The sequence below is a fragment of the Myotis davidii genome, unplaced genomic scaffold (assembly GCF_000327345.1).
Source record: "Myotis davidii unplaced genomic scaffold, ASM32734v1 scaffold732, whole genome shotgun sequence".
NCBI classification, from domain to species: Eukaryota; Metazoa; Chordata; class Mammalia; order Chiroptera; family Vespertilionidae; genus Myotis; species Myotis davidii.
In genome coordinates this window covers 2,707,736-2,726,439 of record NW_006284349.1, presented here as the reverse complement: position 1 = coordinate 2,726,439, position 18,704 = coordinate 2,707,736, and the positions used below count along the sequence as shown (strand labels likewise).

The 18,704-nt window shown below is 48.0% G+C and overlaps 1 protein-coding gene across 2 annotated transcripts in view; it reads left to right on the top strand.

The window, feature by feature from the left end:
- KCNK10 (potassium two pore domain channel subfamily K member 10) overlaps positions 1-18,298 on the top strand; it is a 105,001-nt gene extending 86,703 nt beyond the window's left edge. For both annotated transcript variants that reach the window (XM_015571550.1, XM_015571544.1), the window contains exons 5-7: positions 10,192-10,378; positions 14,460-14,602; positions 16,432-18,298. In XM_015571550.1, coding sequence (XP_015427036.1) covers positions 10,192-10,378; positions 14,460-14,602; positions 16,432-17,064 — 963 coding nt within the window. In that variant the 3' untranslated portion in view covers positions 17,065-18,298. The remainder of the gene's footprint in view (positions 1-10,191; positions 10,379-14,459; positions 14,603-16,431) is intronic.
- The last annotated feature ends 406 nt before the right edge of the window (positions 18,299-18,704 follow it).

Sequence of the window (18,704 nt, the reverse complement as noted above, 5' to 3'; positions counted from 1 at the left end):
TGACTTTCCCTTTTCTCCCCATGATTCCTCCTCCTCTCCCAGCACGCCTCCTTTTCCTCGTCTTCCATTGCAAACATTACAAAGAGAACACATGGTCATTGTGGAGACGTTGGGAAACCCAGAGGAGTACAACGAAGCAAATAAAATCCCCTGAAAATCCATCCTCCCAAGAATTCCACCACTGACGTGCCACTGATTGTACTTGTGAATTTTTTCTCTTTCATCTATATTTATCCCAAATCCCAGCTGCTCCACTGGTCCTGCAGCAGGCCCCTCCCCAGCTCTCCTGTCCAAGGTCCCCTGCCTGCTAGACGTGTAGGGGATGTCACACCTTACCCATGGCTGTCCTGGCCACAGCCTGTGTTCCCCATTAACTCCCCTGGACTGCCAATCACTGCTCTAACCACCGACTTCTCTTGGCAATGCTGCCAGTCCCTCCTGCAGGGGCAGAGCCCTCTGCCTCAGTCGGGGGTTGCTACTGGGAGGAGGCTGGCACTGCTCCTCCTATACCGCCCATCCCAGGAATAGACACAGCTCCTCCCACACCATGGCAAAATGAGCTATAATTTTTGATAAGACTCTTCTGAAGATTAGGAATGTCAGAGACATTCAAGTGGTTAAATCAGATCTGGTTACAGTTCTGGCTGATCTTGAAGCAGAATTTCAAACCGGCCACAGGGCGGGCTGTGACCCTGACCTGCCTCCAAGTAGCCAAAGTCAGCTTACCCTACCTGCAGAAGACGCACTTGTGGGCAGGCAGCTTGGCTGAATCGTGAGAAACCAACTATTGTGATTTATGTAGAAAAGAAAGCTTTTAAGAAGGATATTGGATCATTAACCAAATCCTTGGGATGGTTGGAGACCCACACTTGGAAGGCAGCCAGCTGAGAACAATGACCCAAATCATGCCACAGGCTGGTTGGTTCTGGAAGAAGCCACCACAGTGCCTGCCTGCACAGCCAGCAGGGCCCACTTGGAAGACCCTACGGAGATGCAGTTCCTTCCTCCCCAGGGGGAGTGGCTAGTCTGTCTCCAAACCTAGCCCTCGGGGCAAGGAAAACATGGTCCTGAAGGCATGCCTCTGAGGACCTCCATCCTTCAGTTAGTAAAAGCCCTTGGGATACAGGAGAGAGAACAGAGGGAGAGGAAAACACACAGAAAATCATCAGGTGAATACTTCAGGACCAAGTCTGTCACATCTGCCTCCCTGGTGTCCGGTTTATCTATATTTTTAAAGAGAGGTAGGGGGAGAGAGAAAGAGAGAGAGAGAGAGAGAGAGATCAATTGTCCCCCCGTCCCCCCCCACACACACACACACCCTGACTGGGGATCAAACCCACAACCTGGGCATGTGCCCTGACCAGGAATGGAACCCTCCACCTTTCAGTGCATGGGACGATGCTCCAGCCAACTGAGCCACACTGGCCAGGACACTAGTGTCTGGTTTAAAGCCTGACTTAGGTCTCCACGGCTGGGGGAACCTGGTGGCATGCTTGTGTCCTTGCAGTGGGGAGGCTGAGAAAGTGGGTAGCGGGCATTCTTCAGCTTCTGCATTGGGGAGAGTTCTCTGTCTTTCACCAAAGCAAAGAAGGGGATTAAGAAGATGGGCGGACAAAAGGAATGACCAGTGTCCTCTAAAGCGACAGTACCCAGTCATCTCATTCCTTTAATTCCCTCACAACTTGACAATAGGGTGGTGTCGTTCCTTAAACAGCATCCTTGATGGTCATGAACAGGACACTGCAGGCTGAGTGTCACCAGCATCGGTCCAATCCCACTTGCTAATCTTTCTTCCAGCCTGCGGGGAGCATCAGGAGGCCTCGATGTCCTTTTCTGCTCTCCTTGTTTCTGGTCCTCTGCGGAGAACTTTTCCAATGAGCCCATGAACATCCCTGCTAAATACTTAGCAGGGATGAAGTCATCTAAAACTATATTCTAAAAAGAATACTTTTCTAAGAAAATATTATCTGCAGAGATGCAACCCTACCTAAGGGTAGACCACTCTTTACTACGTTATCGCATGGAGCACGTGATGCCCACAGCTGCTCTCATTTGCATAGCTAAACAGCCCAGTCATTTCGTGAAAGATGAACGTATACTTTAGTCATTACATTAAACTCCGTTAAAAGGTTTGTATATAAGTTAATTCTTTTAAAAGGAAAAAAATGTACCAATTAACTAACCACAAGGATATTCATCATGTGTGTTCAGTAATCTAAATAAGCTTCTGTTGGATTATTCTAATCAAGCCCACATTCTAATCAAATTCATTCTAATCAAATTAAAGAACAAGGCTACCCTTAATAATGGAAGGTGAATGATAGATGAATAAACACAGATGGGTTACGTATTCATTTATTTGTCTACAGTTCATGCACACTTAGAAACTGAAATTTCCTTGGACATTTGTATGAAACTTGAGTGAGGTACAAAGAGGACAAGTCTATCAGGATGTCAAGATAGCCACTCTGGCCCAGCCAGTGTGGCTCAGTGGTTGAAGTCTAGTATTACTCTAGTCCTCTGACACTAGAGAATATGGCTTCTATCTCTGGACAAATGGGGTTCCTAATACAACCCACAATTAGACAGGCGATTACTAGAAGCACTCACTTCTTGAGGGCAAGTCGCTCCCAAAAGGAGGGCGGGAGAGAAAGGCCCTGTCCTTGGTTCCTTGGCCAGAATAAGAGGCTGAGTCCATGTGTGTAGTGGGTAAGGCTCTAGGAAAGAAGCATCAGGGGTGGGAGGGAACATTTATCCTGTTTGCTGGAATATTGTGCTTTGACTATTGTGGACTGCTTGGAAAACAAACTTTGACTTTGAACCTTTGTTAGCCGGCAGAGGGAGAAGAGTGAGCACCTTTCAGCTGTCTGTAGCACTGACTGTAGTAATATTTTGTCTGTGTGATGAGGGGGGCATTTTAGGGTGGAGCCATTGTTCAAGTGCTGCTGACATCTGGGTAAAATAAATTTGGGGTTTGGGTGCGTGAGCAGCTGGGCAGGGCATTTATTGAGTTGCCAGGAGTTATGCTGTTGATCTGGCTCATCAGGCTGTGCCCCCTCACCCCCTTTCCATGGGTCTGCCTTTCTCACCTCAGCGAGAGAGAAGGATCATTCTTCAGCCAAGGTGACCTCTAGGTGGTTCCTACATCAGTGCGATTCCTTATGTGACATAGTTTCTGAATGCTTAGCTAACAAAGATCCAATGGCCGTCCATTACACTTGGCATATTTGTGTGTTCCACATACCGGAGCTGCAAGAATATTCCTTTCTTCTCTCTCAGGTGATGTTTTTAATCAGTGGTATGTCATTCGGCACTAACCTTTGTCATCAATAGCCGGACCAGTGCTGGGCACCTAGGACAGCGACACAAAGCATGTTTTCAGCCTTAGACTCAGACATCTCCTCCCCCAACCTACCCACCCACTTTGTGTACAGACTTTGTGTGCGGGATGAAGGAACTTTTTCTTTTTAAAAAAATTGGTGTGTTCCTTACAACTATGTGCTGACTTAATTGGTTGAATTTTGAATGCAAAATCTTGTGTGTTGATAGAGTATTATTTTCAAACTAGTGGCCCAGTGCACGGTTTGTGCACATTGAAAGGAAATTAATTAAAAGAAATATTTTAATATAGCTATTCACCCTTTCTCTATAATAGAAGTGTCATAGATGAAAGAAAATTAGTAAAACATATATGAAAATAATATATAAATTGATTAATAAATAAACAATAACAACATGATATAAGAACAAAGAAATTATATAAAACAACAAAAACATGATGTAAAAAGAACATTGATAAAAACAATGACTGATAAATTGATTAAACTTATTCTAATATCTCCCTGTATAACACATTAAGAGTAAAAACACTTTCAAAGTGTTTGAATGATTTCCCTTGTGAAGTATTTACAACTTTGGATGGACCTGGAGAGCATTATTTATGCTAAGCAAGATAAGCCAGTCAGAGAAAGATAAATATCACGTGATCTCACTCATTGGTAGAATATAATGAACAATATAAACTGATGAACAAAAATAGAGCCAGAGTCCTAGAGGCATTGAACAGACTGTTCAACCTATGAGGGAAGTTGGGGAGTGAGGGGATAAGAGATCAACGAAAAGACTTGTATGCATGTATATGAGCATAACCAATGGACACAGATGGGAGGGAGGCCATGTGCTGGGGGTTGTGGGATGCTGGGGAGAGGTCAATGGGGAAAAAGGGAGACTGATGTAATATATTAAACAATAAAGAATTTAAATTTAAAAATAAATAAATAAAATAAAGGAGGAAATTTAAAATGTAAAAAATTAAATAAAAAGTCTCCTCATAATCTATGTCAGCGGTTCTCAACCTGTGGGTCACGATCCCTTTGGGGGTCGAACGACCCTTTCACAGGGGTCACCTAAGACCATTGGAAAACACACATATAATTACATATTGTTTTTGAGATTAATCACTATGCTTTAATTATGTTCAATTTGTAACAATGAACTTGGGGGTCACCACAATATGAGGAACTGTATTAAAGGGTCGCGGCATTAGGAAGGTTGAGAACCACTGATCTATGTGGTGCTACATGGATATTTGTTGTGATGTTGAAAGTAGTGTTAGAAGTGGCCTATTAAAAAGAAATATTTGTGGAAAACATCACAATTTTGGAAAATAAAATCAATTCTTGTGTGAGGCAGTTCCTACTATCTTTCAATTTGGAAAAATTACTCTCAGTTCAATTGTATTACCCTGGCAATATGTCTGCATTTCAACAAAACAAAACTGAACCATGACAGTTGCTCATGTCTAGCTCCTGTCCTAGGATCTTTATCCTGGTATCTTTATTTTTGTAAAAAAATCTCCAATATCTGGCTAACCATCACAGCAAGTGCACAATTTCTCACCTAGACACAACTTGGGTAGCTATTCTCAGAATTCTAAGAAACCACTTAAAAGTGAAGAAAAAACGCATGGTCATTGGAGAGGGGCTAAAAATCAATTAAAGAAATAGCCCACAGGTGAATGGGAATGTACTTCCCCTCTAACATAGCTTGTGGAAGGAAACAAACACAGGCAGGGCGTTATGCTTCCTGAGAACTGGACATGAGGCTCAGCCCTCTGAGGTCTGAAACTCGCCAACACTTCCAGAATGGTCCGCGCATACATCCCTTCCTCGAAGGGGCCTCTTAGAGCTGGCTCCCCTGCCTCCTGATTAATGGAGTTTATTTCGCTCTTTGACATAATTGCATGTGTAATTTTGAGAATTAAATGAACCCCACAGAAGGTAGGTTTCGAGTTCTTCAAAAATTCCTACTGTTAACATCAATGGGAGACAGGAAATAGTTTTGCATACTACTGTTTGCACAAGGAGATGGAAAGAAAACATTATCTAATCAACAAAGTGGGAAAACAAGATTTGGACAGATACGCACAACAATCCTATCACTTCTGCCCAAATATTGTATCAAACCATCTTTTCTGGGATAACAATTTTGTCAGTCCAAGAACACATTAGCTCAGTCAGATCTGGACTCTCCCCCAAGGTTTTTGCCAGCGGCTCTGCTTACTGGTAAATAAGCAATGAGATTTTGCCCAGCAACCCCACCTTAGAAAGGCAGCTGGATCCCGTAAGTGGTGGGAGAGGTGGGGGCAGGGCGAGGAAAGCCATGCCCGCCTCTCAGGTCCCTCTGCAGCGGGTTCCTGATGTCACCAACATGATCTGCAATTCTTGGCAGTTTCAGAAGGATGATCAAGATCTAGGGGGAAATTAATTGAAAGGCAAATAAAAACTGCTTTCAAGCTTGTGAGCTAAAACCATCTGGCAGCTCATTCTGGAGTCAGCATAGAAGAACCAATGAAGACTTTTCTCTTATTGAAAATGAAGTAATTACATGAGAAAGTGTATCCAGGAAGGGACGACCAACAGTGACCTCCTAAGCTAAACAAAGATGATCTTAAGCCAGCCCTGAGGGAACATGCCTCAATAGCAAAGGGCAGCATCCAGTCTGGGACTGTCCACATCGAAGGAGAAATATTTGAACTTTTACATAAAAAACAGTTGCCCTGGATGGTGTGCTCAGTGGTTAGAGCGCCAGCCCACACACCAAAGGGTGATAGTTTTGATCCCTAGTCAAGGGCACATACCTAGGTTGTAGATTTGATCCCCCAACCCGGTTGGGGAGAGTGCTGGAGGCAACCAATTGATATGTCTCTCACATGTCGTCTCTCTCTCTCTCTTTCTCTCATTCAGCCTAAAAAATCAATGGGAAAAATAATCTCAGGTGAAGTTTAACAAAAAATAAAGACAGCCATAGCGATCATTGAGCACTTAGCGAGCACTGTGCTAAGGGCTGGCACACTTACGTAATCTTCCAAACCGTCCTATGAGGGGGATCCTCTTTCTCCACGGAGATAAGATGCACAGAGGAGTTGAGACACTAATTGGAGATCGCTCAGCTATTTAGCAGTGGGGACGGGATGTGTCTAGGCAGGCAGTCTGCCCCCAGACTCCAGGTCCTCAAACACCACTTTACAGTATATCTAACAGTTGCAGGGCCAACCAGACTAAGAAGCCCAAGATCTCCGAATGAAATATAAGATTGTCTATGATTCTATCCTGAAAGCCACCGTTTCAAATGTTCAAATAAAGCAACTTTTTAAAAAAAATATCTAAAGGGCAGAAAGAACACGAATATCTAGAATAACATATATTGCTAAAAACCCTACACCCACACCTCTTCCTTTTATACTGAAGTATGGGTATTCACATTTACACACACACACACACACACACACACACACACACACACGTGCCAGACACTTGATTTCTTAAGTCCCTAAAACACCCCATGGATTAAATTCTCCAGGCCTCTGAGCATCACCCCACCGTGTCTGGAGGAAGCAGTCCAGGGACAGACGAACTTGTTGGCTTGGGCAGTGAGCAGTGCTGACACGTGTCCCTGGCTCAGAAACTCTCCAGCGGATAGTCTAGGCTTTGTTACACACCTCCCTGTCTGCCGCCAGACCGACCCCATCCCTCTGCCCACACCCTGGAGCCTAAGAGTGTCTCCAGCTGCCTCCAGACTTGCCGTCCTCCTTCCCCGACCTCCGCCTCATTTCATCTGCAGTTGCATTCACATCCTAATTTATACTTAACAGGTGTCTCACAAACATTTAATTCGCTTTAATTTCATTACGCTTTTGAGGAGGATGACTTATAAGTGGGGCGGGGAATGGTGTTCCCGTTGCCGGCAATTAATTAACCTCTGGTAAGATCGCTTTTGGGGCTCTGGATTTTTGCTCATGTCTGCAAACAAAACTAGGCTAATCATAACTACCTTCCTGGATTCTCAGAGGGGCTCAGCTGCCCCCACCGAGTCCTCCTATAATAGCCAATGTGGAAATTCATACAAGGGGTGAAACATTCCCTGGGGTTCTTAGGTAATTTATCCTGACATGATACTTGTGGGGGGAAATGGTATTTCATGTACAGTTTCGAAAATATCAATAAAATATCTTTTTTTTCCCAGATGGCTTTTCTGAGGGATGGGCACGAACCCAATTATTGTTCCCTGTTCTACATACTGAGTGTCCCCTGGGGAGTTAGAGCACATGGCTTTTTTTTAATAAAGAAGGATTGTAGTTTTGTAGCTTTTCTTACGCATGTTTAGGGAATATATATTGATCTGGAAACTGGAGCGTAAATAGTGCTGACTTAGATTGGTGCAGATAATATTCTCCACTATAGCTGTTCTTACTCATTTCATTGCCCCGTCCATTCTGCTATGTTGACTATACCTGGGACTCGGGACCCCAGTCAAGTGGGGCTAATTTTTGGGGGGGTTTGATTACAGGCGAGCACAGCTTCCCCCATCTTCAGCTCTTGTTCATTGGAGCTTTCCAGTGAATAGGCAGCATCGATGTTTCTCCCCAAATATCTGGGAGGAAGAGAAGGGTGGGAGGAAGGGACACAGAACCGTAATCAGCCTTCCCGGCTCTGAGCCCTAGCCATTTCCTTGGCTGTAATTTCCAGGGTGGAGCCACGTGGCCGATGGTAGGAGAATCTCTTAACCATGTCTGTCCTGGGAGACCTGGCCCAGGTGTCATCGCCAGGACTGAAGCTTCAGAATTCCTGAGCAGGTGGTCCAGCCACAATTTTGTATTCTCCTCTCCATCTTCCTTCCCAGAACGGAACTGGGTGGCCTCTTCCTCGTGGAGGCTAGTCTGGTTTCTGTTGTTAGGGGATGACTCTGGCAACTTAGTTTGAGCTGGTGAGTTGTTGAATGACTTGAAAAGCTGTTTCTGGACTCTTTTCATTACTCCCTGGACTGAGTTAATCCCCTCAGAATCCTACTCTCAGCTCTGCCCTTAATTAGCAGCAGCATCTATGCAAGCCCCTTCACCCCTTCAGCTTCTGTTTTTGCAACTGGAAGTGAGGTTTCTGAGTGCACGGGTCCCTGCACTCTGAGCTGTCTGCCTCCTAATTCACCGGGAGGCAATGGCTGGAGGAAAGATCACCTGGTAAGGATTTCCTGCACCGACTGCCCTCCACGTGGTGGACTTTTGCAGAAAATCAATCCAGGAAATGTGGCAAGGCCCGGGCACTCTGGTGTTCGCTATAGATTTATGACGGCATATTGTTTTGGTGAGGTTATTAAACTAGGGTCTCCCGAAGACAGTCTCTGGTGCCAATTCCGGCAGCTTTGAGGCCTTCGGGATCATTCAGCTTGGAGGCAATGCCAAGGTTTTCGGTGTGTATTCAAGAGGAACACCACTGACGCCTCTAACCCACCTCTGGCCTCCATCAGCGTCCTTCCCCTTCCAAATGCACTTCAACCTCTTCACTATTGACTCCTTCAGAAGCTGATGTGAGCTGACGTGCCCGCTACCCATTTTAGACAGTGACCCTGCCATCCGGATTTCAACTCCTGCCCCGACCCTTGTGGGCGATACAGCAGCAAACATGACCACAGCACCAGCTCAGACACATGTATTTAAAGGAAAAGTATAACTGTCCAACCTCAGCCGGGGAAAAAGGGTGAGGACACACGCAGGGACTTGCCTAGGGTCTGTCACAAATGTGAATGGGGATGGCTGTGTTTTTTCTCTTCAGCCCAACATTCTGGCCTGTTTCAGGTCAGTTTTTATGGTGTTGTGTTTTGTTTTGTTTTTTTAGAGGGGGTGGGAGGTTAGCAGCATCATCCCCTTTTCTTTAATATATTTTATTGATTTTTCACAGAGAGGAAGGGAGAGGGATAGAGAGCCAGAAACATCGATGAGAGAGAAACATCGATCAGGTTAGGGCAGCATCATCCCTTTGACACAAGGGAAACCAGGGAGAGACCCTCACCAGCACTGTGGAGAGCCCCAAACCCGGCCGCCATGAAAACTGGCAGCAAGCCCCTCTTGGGAGTTCGTTACGTTTTCCACCAGTGAGAAGGGGAGACAACGTCTGGCTGCACTCATGAGCCACACAGAGGGCAGCTGAGGTCTGAGCCCAGTGGGCTTCCTTGGTCGAGTCCATGAACCCGCCTCCTGGAGCCTGGGAAGCACGCAGAACACCTGAAAACACCTGCGTGTGCATTCTTGTAGGGGAAGGTCCATGGCTTTCATCAGATTCTCTCACAGCTGCCCCAGGCCAAAGAGAGGTTAAAAGCCACTGACAATTTTGCTCATTAGAATCCACACATGAGTGAAATCATATAGTACTTGCCCTTCTCTGACTGGCTTATTTCACTTAACATAATGCTCTCCGGGTCCATCCATGCTGTCGCAAAGGGTAAGATTGACGAACAAACAAAACAGAAACGGACTCATAGAGAACAGACTGACAGCTGTCAGAGGGGAGGGGTGCGGGGCAGGGTGAAAAAGGGGAAAGGATTAAGCAAAAAAAAAAACTCAGACAGACAACAGTATGGTGATTATTACAGGGGAAGGACGGAGGGAGGGGGAGGTAGAAGAAGATGGTAAAGGGTGGGGGGCAGTAAAGGATGATGGGAGGAGACTTGAGATGGTGAACACACAACATACAGATGATATATTTTAGAATTGAACACCGGAAACCTCTATGATGTTATTAACCAATGTCACCCCAATAAATTCCATTGTTAAAAAGCCTCCGACAGAATACATTTTCTTCTGTATCTCTGGCTCCAGGGCGATGAAACTGACTTGTCATTCTCCTTTGCTGTTCCCAGAAAAAGCAAGTGAGTCAGACCAAGATCCGGGTCATCTCCACCATCCTGTTCATCCTGGCCGGCTGCATTGTGTTTGTGACGATCCCTGCCGTCGTTTTCAAATACATCGAGGGGTGGACGGCCCTGGAGTCCATTTACTTTGTGGTGGTCACTCTCACCACGGTGGGCTTTGGCGACTACGTGGCAGGTGAGCACCCCGGGCCTCCCAGTCACCAGGCCCCCCGTGGGTGGTGGAGAGATGGTTGGCAGTGCTTTTCAACACCATGAGCAAAGGAGTTGTGAGAGAAGCGAAAGACAAAGGCCCAGTATCCCCGCTGCTGCGCACGGGCTCATTTCAAGGCCGCGGTCCTCTGTGATCTAAGCAGCATCAGGCTCCTGCCATGAGAGGGCAGGCAGCCTCTTCCTCCCAGGATGCATAGCGCCCTTATCGTCATATGAATTATGCATGAGTGCAATGAATTTCTCATTGAAGTTGGGGCTTCTGAATTGTATTAAGGCTCCTTGGACCCATCGATAAAGGCTATATTAGCAAGCAGCAAATGTGAAACCCTGGAGAGATTAGCACAGAGCTGAGCCCGCAAGGATCTGCAGCTTAGGCTTCCTGCCACACCTGAGGTGAGGGCCATTGTCCCTGCAAAAGCTGTCCAGGGTGTGCCCACAGGGCTTAGGACTCAGTTGACAACCGAGAGCTGAGAGCTGCCCGCTGAGGGAACAGAGTGTTAACAGATTCTGCCTGAATGTGGACAGGAGCAATAGCCTTCGGTGTGAACATAAATGCCCAGGGGCTAGGTTTATGGAAGCCAAAGAAAACCACCATCACTTTCCTCTAGGGACAGAGAGGGCTGAAAATGAGGTGGGACCCGGCCTCTTACAAGTGCCTACCACTTTCCCAGAGTGTGGTAGGAAGGCAGGAACAAGAGGAGGAGGCCACCCCATCCCCTCCTAATGGGGTAGTTCCAGGGAGCCAGCCCACTGACCGATCCTTCTTTACTCCAAGAAGTGAGTGCTTTGCGTGAACACCTCCATCGTAAGTTCAAAATGGTGGGTGGTCTATGTGGCCTTGACCAGTCCCCAGGTCAGCAGCAGCCTGGACAGCTCAGGGGTGCCCTCCCAGGCTGGCTGTCCTTCATCTGGCATCTGATCCTGGCTGTGCCTGGGCCTCTCCGTGGAGTTTGGTGCCCACGGTGACAGGGACCTGGTCCTTGGGAATCTGGGAGACAGGAGAGTCTGGGGAGGTAGGTGTGGAGGTTCCTCAACAGGTCAGTTCTGTGATACAGATAACCAGCACAGTGACCGTGTAGCTACTGCAACCGGCCAGGCTAAGATTGATGTCCCCGCTGTAGAAATAGACCATTTCAATTTGTCTTCCTTTCTATTGACTAAGGGCTAAGAATTGCAAAGTTGAAGTGATTGAGCATTGTGTATAAAAGCCTGGGAGCCCATCAGTCTTTCCTATGCACAGCGCTCAACCCCTTGTGCAATTCCTCACCTCGGGGGACAGTCCCCTGGTGCCACCTGCCTGGGGGCCTGACACTGGAGAGGAGCCACAGAGAAGCAGAGAAAAGGAAGAGGAACAGTTGTCCAGTTAATTCCTTAGCATCCTCCGGAGCTGGTCTGTGGGGAAACTCACCTGAGGTTCCAATTAAGGCTGTCATGGCAGCTGGCGTTTGGAACCATTTCACAAACATCTTTGCATTCCCTCCAAGCGTAGTTTGCCTCAGAGCACTGTGCTAACCCCGGGCTGCCTGCTAGAAGGCCCCTGCTCTAATATTGTTCAGTTCAATCTGGCCATCTGCTCATCTGGGGCACAGATAACAGAGCCCTGGGAACATGAAATTTTAAAACTTTATGGCTTGTATTTATTTGTGTTAGGCACCATGGACTGTGAGCACTTAGCACAGACCAGCACTTGACCTTACCTTTACTTACCTGGGAAGGGCCTGACCTCCTTAGTCAAACGCCTGGTCCTGTTTCAATTCCCTTACTTACCCTGAGTACAGAGCCGTATTTCCTCTGTCCTGAGGTCGTCACAGATAGGGATCTCTTATCACAGAGCCAGCTGCAATTAGGCCAGACCCTTCTCCAGCTCCCAGGTCCGAAGAATGCATGCCTTAAAAGACCGGAAGCTTTTCACCACCTTTTTGGCAGTGCTCTCAGGGTGACAGGGAAAGATGCCCGGTTGTTTAGAAAGGTGTACTAACAAGAGTGGATGGTTGCTGTGACTGAACAAGGTATCAACTCTATTAAAAATATAACCGGAGCACCAATCACCACGCAGGTCTCAGTGCTGGTTTACTGGGTAGCTGACTCACTACAGGACAGAGAACATGATAGCATTTCACAGCTCTGCCTGGGAGCACAGGGAAACTCTGGACAAGCCGCTGATAAAGAGGGAGAAAGGTGATTAATGTGCTGCTCGATAGCGCACCCTAGTGACAATCCTGTGGGATGATGGTGACTGGACCGGCTAAGGTAAATATTTGCTCTCAGATCCTAGCCCCAAGGAGAAAGCTCAAAAACCACTTAATGTTGCATGAACTCCAGTAGCACCCTAGAGAAAGCTGCGCAGGGTGTGTGTGTGTGTGTGTGTACATAAAGAGGAAAAATAAAGTCAGCTAAACCAAACCACCAACCAGAGGGGGTCTGGAGCCCTTTAGCAATGTTTGGAATTCTAATTCTAATAAATGGCAGTAGCTGTTGAGATCTCATGGGCTGCAAATTGGTAGTTACAACAGAGTCACCGACATGTGAAGTACAGCATAGGGAATACAGTCAATAATATTGCAATAACTATGTGTGGGTATCAGTTGGGTATTAGAAATATTGAAGGGAACACAGTAAAGTACATGATTGTGTGACCATAAATGCACCTGAAACCAATGCAAAATAATATTGAAAAGAAGCCATGATTGGAAAAAATATTTGAATATATTTTTATTGATTTCAGAGAGAGGAAGGGAGAGGGAGAGGGAAATAGAAACATCAATGATGAGAATCATCATTTGGCTGCCTCCTGCACGCCCCCTACTGGAGATCGAGCCCGCAACCCAAGCACGTGCCCTGACCAGGAATCGAACCATGATCTCCTGGGTTGTGCATTGACACCAAACCACTGAGCCACACTGGCGGGGTGAAAAACATTTTTTAAGTGGGTTTGGTTGCATTGAGAAGAACCACAGGCCATAGCACCTGGCCTGCTGCTGCTATGATACCGTAAAGAGTTCAGTATGGACTCAGCGATCCAGATGAGGTTACAACCATGACCCAGTGAGAAAGACTAGTCATCACTCATCGTGTAATAGCACAACTACCGGTACATAGCTAATGCCAATTGTTTTAGGAATCACCGCCTGCCTGGTTCATTGGGTAACACATCTCACAGAGTGAGAACGAGCCTGACATCAATTATTTCATGGAACGTCCCCACTTCTTTCAGTGGGGGGGCTGGGCTTGGAACCTATTTTGCTCGGTTGCCTTTGGCAGTCCCTGCAGGAAGGCTAGAATAAATAGGCTTATTATTTAGAACAAATGACTGGTCGGTTCAACGCAACAACCACTCAATGCAATCAGGCAACTGGCCCATTTGGGTTGATGGATTTTTCTGGTAATCTCTATTTATAACTAAGGGATTGACTAGCTGGCCTTAAAGGTCCCATTTAGTTCTAGCGTGGCTGTGGTGGTTCTAATTACTCAGTGTAATTGACCCTTTGGATTAGCACCATGAAAACAACAGCCTCAGCATTAAATCACTATGGCTTGCATCAAAGTGTCAGGGATGCCATAAAGTCTAAATTTGCACTTAGCTCTTGGTAAATGCGTGTGCGCTTAAGAAGGAAACGGTTTCATGACTTCCAAACCATGAGGGATAATTAAATGGTGTGTGTTTTTATTTGTATTACATTTAAAGAAGTTTAAGAAAAAAGCAATTGACAACTGGGCCTGATCTGTTGTCCTCTAGCTCTAGTCATTCACTGGCAAGCTCAGGGAGAGAACAGGTGGATCAAGCTGGCCACGGGCATATTTCTGCTGTGGGTACTACGGTTAGTGGTCAAGAATCACAGGGAGTTCAGCCACAAGTCAGGCTCCTTTAAGAACAGGAACATCTTTTCCTTGTCTTCCAACCCCCACCACATCTCCTGTACAGCAGGCCTAACGTCTTGGTGTTAGATGGTGATGGGCTGGCATCTCCGCTACATGGACCAGAATATGTTTGCTCCGCAAAGACCCCGTGCTAGACCCTGCTTCCAGTAACGTTTCCTTGTTTTCAGGGGGAAATGCTGGCATCAATTACCGGGAGTGGTATAAGCCCCTCGTGTGGTTTTGGATCCTGGTTGGCCTTGCCTACTTTGCAGCCGTCCTCAGTATGATCGGAGATTGGCTACGGGTTCTGTCCAAAAAGACAAAAGAAGAGGTAGGACCCCTTCCAGTTTCTCCGAATGTTCCTGAGATTAGATGAGCTCGTGTCAAGAATCTCCTCTCTCTGTTCTGTGGGCTGGAGTGTTTCTTACTCAATGGAGGGCTCACAAGGCTTCCTTGTTTGGGATCATTACCTAAAAGCCAAGTGAAATTGAATAGCAATTACTTGCGGATCCTTTTTTGGCAGGTGAGGAAATGTGGTGACTCAGTCAACAGCCCACAGATCCTGCAAAGAACAGTAAACAGCAACTTCGTTTTAAAAAAAATGGAATGAAAAGGAAAATATAGAACTCGTCAGCAGAGGGAGACTGTGGTCGAGGGAGATGTGCAATTGCCCCCTATCAGCAAATGTATGGGGAGGCTTCGAAAAATCATAAAAAGCTTCAGAAAGCCCGCCTGTCCCTCAGGTCACAAGGCCTGAATGGAAATGCACTTGAACATCATGAATCTTCCCTGATTCCGAGTGAGACTGAAATCACTGAGCAGCGGCCAGCCCCGGGGAAGCGAACCCAAGGGGCCCCTTTCACCTGTACCCCCTCCTGGTGGTCCCATCTGTAGAAAGAAGTATACCCCAGAGCACGCAGCCTTGACTCCCGCAGCTAAACGTGCGTGCAAGCTACACAAAGGCGAGAAAAGGAAAGTCTGGGAAAGAAAGGTAGATTCTTTGTGAGTTTAAAAAACAAAAGTCCATGTAGTTCTTCTAGGAAAAGGGGAAAAGGAATAAGAAAGGAGGCGGCAAGGGAAGGGGAAGGTAAGAAGCAAAGAAAGGAAGGGAGATTAAAATAAATAACTAGATAGATAGATAGATAGATAGATAGATAATAGGGGCAGCCTCTTGAAGAAAGCTGTGTGCTCCCAGGTACAGCCATTCTGTATGCAAGGCTCCAGGAGAAGGTTGCTGAGTGGAGAAACTTGCCCTCTCACTCCTGGGCACAATGTCATTCTCCTGGCCTCCAGAACCCTAGCAATGCAGTCTCCGCCCAGCCTGAGCCCCCAGGTATCTAACTGGCCTGCTAACAATCAGCGATAACGAAAGAGAACGTACCACATACACACTGACTTTCCTCAGTGCCGAAATCTGAGTTCCTCGTCCGTCCGTCTAGGAAAACATGGGACTTGTGCTATTTGCCGTGCTGAGTAAGAGCCCAGAGATCTGATGATGAGCTTCATGCAGAACTGGACTCTGAGCTCGCCCCCTTCCTGCTCCCTCACCGGGGAAATTTGGTTATCCGGTGCCCTGGTGGGGGTCTTCTTAAACCAGGATGAGCCTGACAGCACATGGCCACAGCATGGCCCACATGCAGGGCGACCACAGTCCCAGCTTGCCCAGGGCTGAGGGCGGACCTAGGATACAGGACTCCCCCTTTGAAAATCAGGACAGTTCCAGGCTGACTGCTCACCCTCCCCAGAGAGGCGTCGGAGGGACCGGGAAGGGCAAAGGACTTTCTGAACATCTGCTCGGTGCCCAGGACTGATCTAGTGCCCGTCTTTCTCTGACATAACACTAAAAACCATCGGCTAGAGGTGACTACCCCAGTAATGCCCCAGGAATGAGACCACCCTGTGAAAAAGCGGTGTTCACATCACGGGAACCCTGTGGGCCTGTCCAACTCAGCCCGCTGCCCTCTCCCCACAATGCCGCCCGCCTCTCTCCCCCGGCCCATCTCCAAACCCCAAGCCTCCCTTGCTCCCCAGCACAAGCCCCTCCCTGAGCCACATCAGCCAGGAGCCCATTAGAGATGGTACTTAGAGGGGAGAGATCAGGGCAGAGGCAGCCTCCACCCCCGGCCCTGGGCGTTTGCAGCGCCCTCTCTGGGCCTTCGCGTGGGGGACACCCCAGGGCGGTGCAAGGCCCACGCGGCCGAGTGGAAGGCCAACGTGACGGCCGAGTTCCGGGAGACGCGGCGGCGGCTGAGCGTGGAGATCCACGACAAGCTGCAGCGCGCGGCCACGCTGCGCAGCATGGAGCGCCGGCGCCTGGGCCTGGACCAGCGCGCGCACTCGCTCGACATGCTCTCCCCCGAGAAGCGCTCCGTGTTCGCGGCGCTGGACGCCGGCCGCGGCAAGGCCTCCTCCCAGGAGAGCATCAACAACCGGCCCAACAACCTGCGCCTCCGCGGGCCCGAGCCGCTGCACAAGCACGCGCAGGGGGCCTCCGAGGACAACATCATCAACAAGTTCGGGTCCAGCGCCAAGCTCACCAAGAGGAAAAACAAGGACGCCAAGAAGGCCTTGCCCGAGGACGTGCAGAAGATCTACAAGACCTTCCGCAACTACTCCCTGGACGAGGAGAAGCGAGAGGAGGAGACGGAGAAGATGTGCAACTCGGACCACTCCAGCACGGCCATGCTGACCCACTGCGCGCAGCCGCCCGCCGGGGTGGAGAACGGCATGGTCCCCGCGGACACCAAAGACAGGGAACACGAGAACAACGCGTTGCTGGAAGGCAGGAGCTAAAGGTTCCGGGACACCGGGCTGGAGGAAGCGTTGTGTGTTTTTTTTATATTCACCCCGAGACACGTGCCTTAAACAGACTTCTCCTTAGTCCAAAATTACATAGCATTGGAGAATATATTTCACTGTGCCATAAAGGACTGAGGAAGTTTGCTCTGCCAAAAGGAATCAAAGAACACGGACTCCGCTTCTGATGAGCGACCGCCGGACGCCCGGGGAGCGTTTGCACACGTCGGAGGTCACGGCCACCAAGTGTCAAGGCCGAGTGGCCTGGTGGTGCTGTACCCCTGGGCAGCGCCGCCCTGGAGGGCACATAGACAAGGGCAGCTATTCCCTAGACCAGCCTTCTGAGAGAAGCAGGTGTGTCTTTTACACGGAGTCTCGCTTCCTGAGCCTACCGCCCGTGATGTATGCACACCCAGAAGGACACCGGATTGGGGGCGACCTGGGACCGGTAAGGAGGGTTTGAGTTGACATTTGGGCGTGTTGCTCTGAGCTTGAATTCTGATCCAAGCCACGCAGTGCATCCCTAGCCCTTCTCAGCGCCAATGAGTGCGTGCGGGGCCTGAGAGCTCCCGGGATTTGTTGGAAGCGGATCAGAGCACACGTATTCAAAGGTGCAGTTGCTTTCCTCATCACAAAAGAAGAAAAATAATCACAAACATCACACTGTGGATATCACCTCAACCAAGGCCAGAAGCCTACTGAACTTGGCCTTTCTCACGGGGGTAGGTAGTCCGAACAGACTGGCAGGCCTTGGTGAAACTTCAACCTCAACCGCTGCGTGGTTACAGGCAAAGAATCATGCATTTTCCTCAGTGGGTGCAATGGTGAAATAAACTGGTTTTGAAATGTTCACGTTCACTTTTCTAGTGGAACTTCGGTTGTAACCTGTTTTGATGAGAGGGGGGAGAAAGTACCAAAACTAATTGCCTTGCATGATGCCAGCGGCTTGCTGTTCTGTCTAGCTGATCCTAAAATTTTATAAAAATAGGCATCCTGCATGTCTGAGACACACCAAGGGGGACCATGGCATCATTCCATCTCAGGGCTTTTTGTCCCTTGGGGTGTCTTAGGGTAGACATAGTTACAAGAGCCAATCTTGCTATCTCCAAACAGGAGGAAAACTAACCCCTCAACCAACCCTTGTACAAGAAAACGGAGTCGTTTTTGTTTGCAGTTTAAGTGCCATTAATGCCATTTTAAAAAATAATACTTAAAAGAAGTATTTCAAATATTTTGCCTTTACATTTGGGCATTCCTTTATTTTGAAAGCATCCCTTTCCCTTGCTCGTTTCTTTATCCAGTACCTGCTGTTGCAACACCCATTGGAACACAAAGGTGATCATTTCAAGGCAAACAGTAACCAACACGCGATACATAGTTGCTCAGTGAGGCAAGAACCTCAGTGAAGGAAAGTGGGGGGAATAGCTAGTCATATGTTTTGAGAGGAAGACTTTAAATGGATTTTTCCCTGAAAGGGAAAAATATGTACTAGGCCAACCAACCCGTGTGAGCCTCAGCCGTTTCCCTAATTGGCTGGTCCTTGGACTGGTTCAGACTTAGCTACTTGGGCCACACACAAGCATTGGGACCTGGAAGCCACAGGACCTGGATGGTCATGGGCCTCCGCTGCTCAGTGC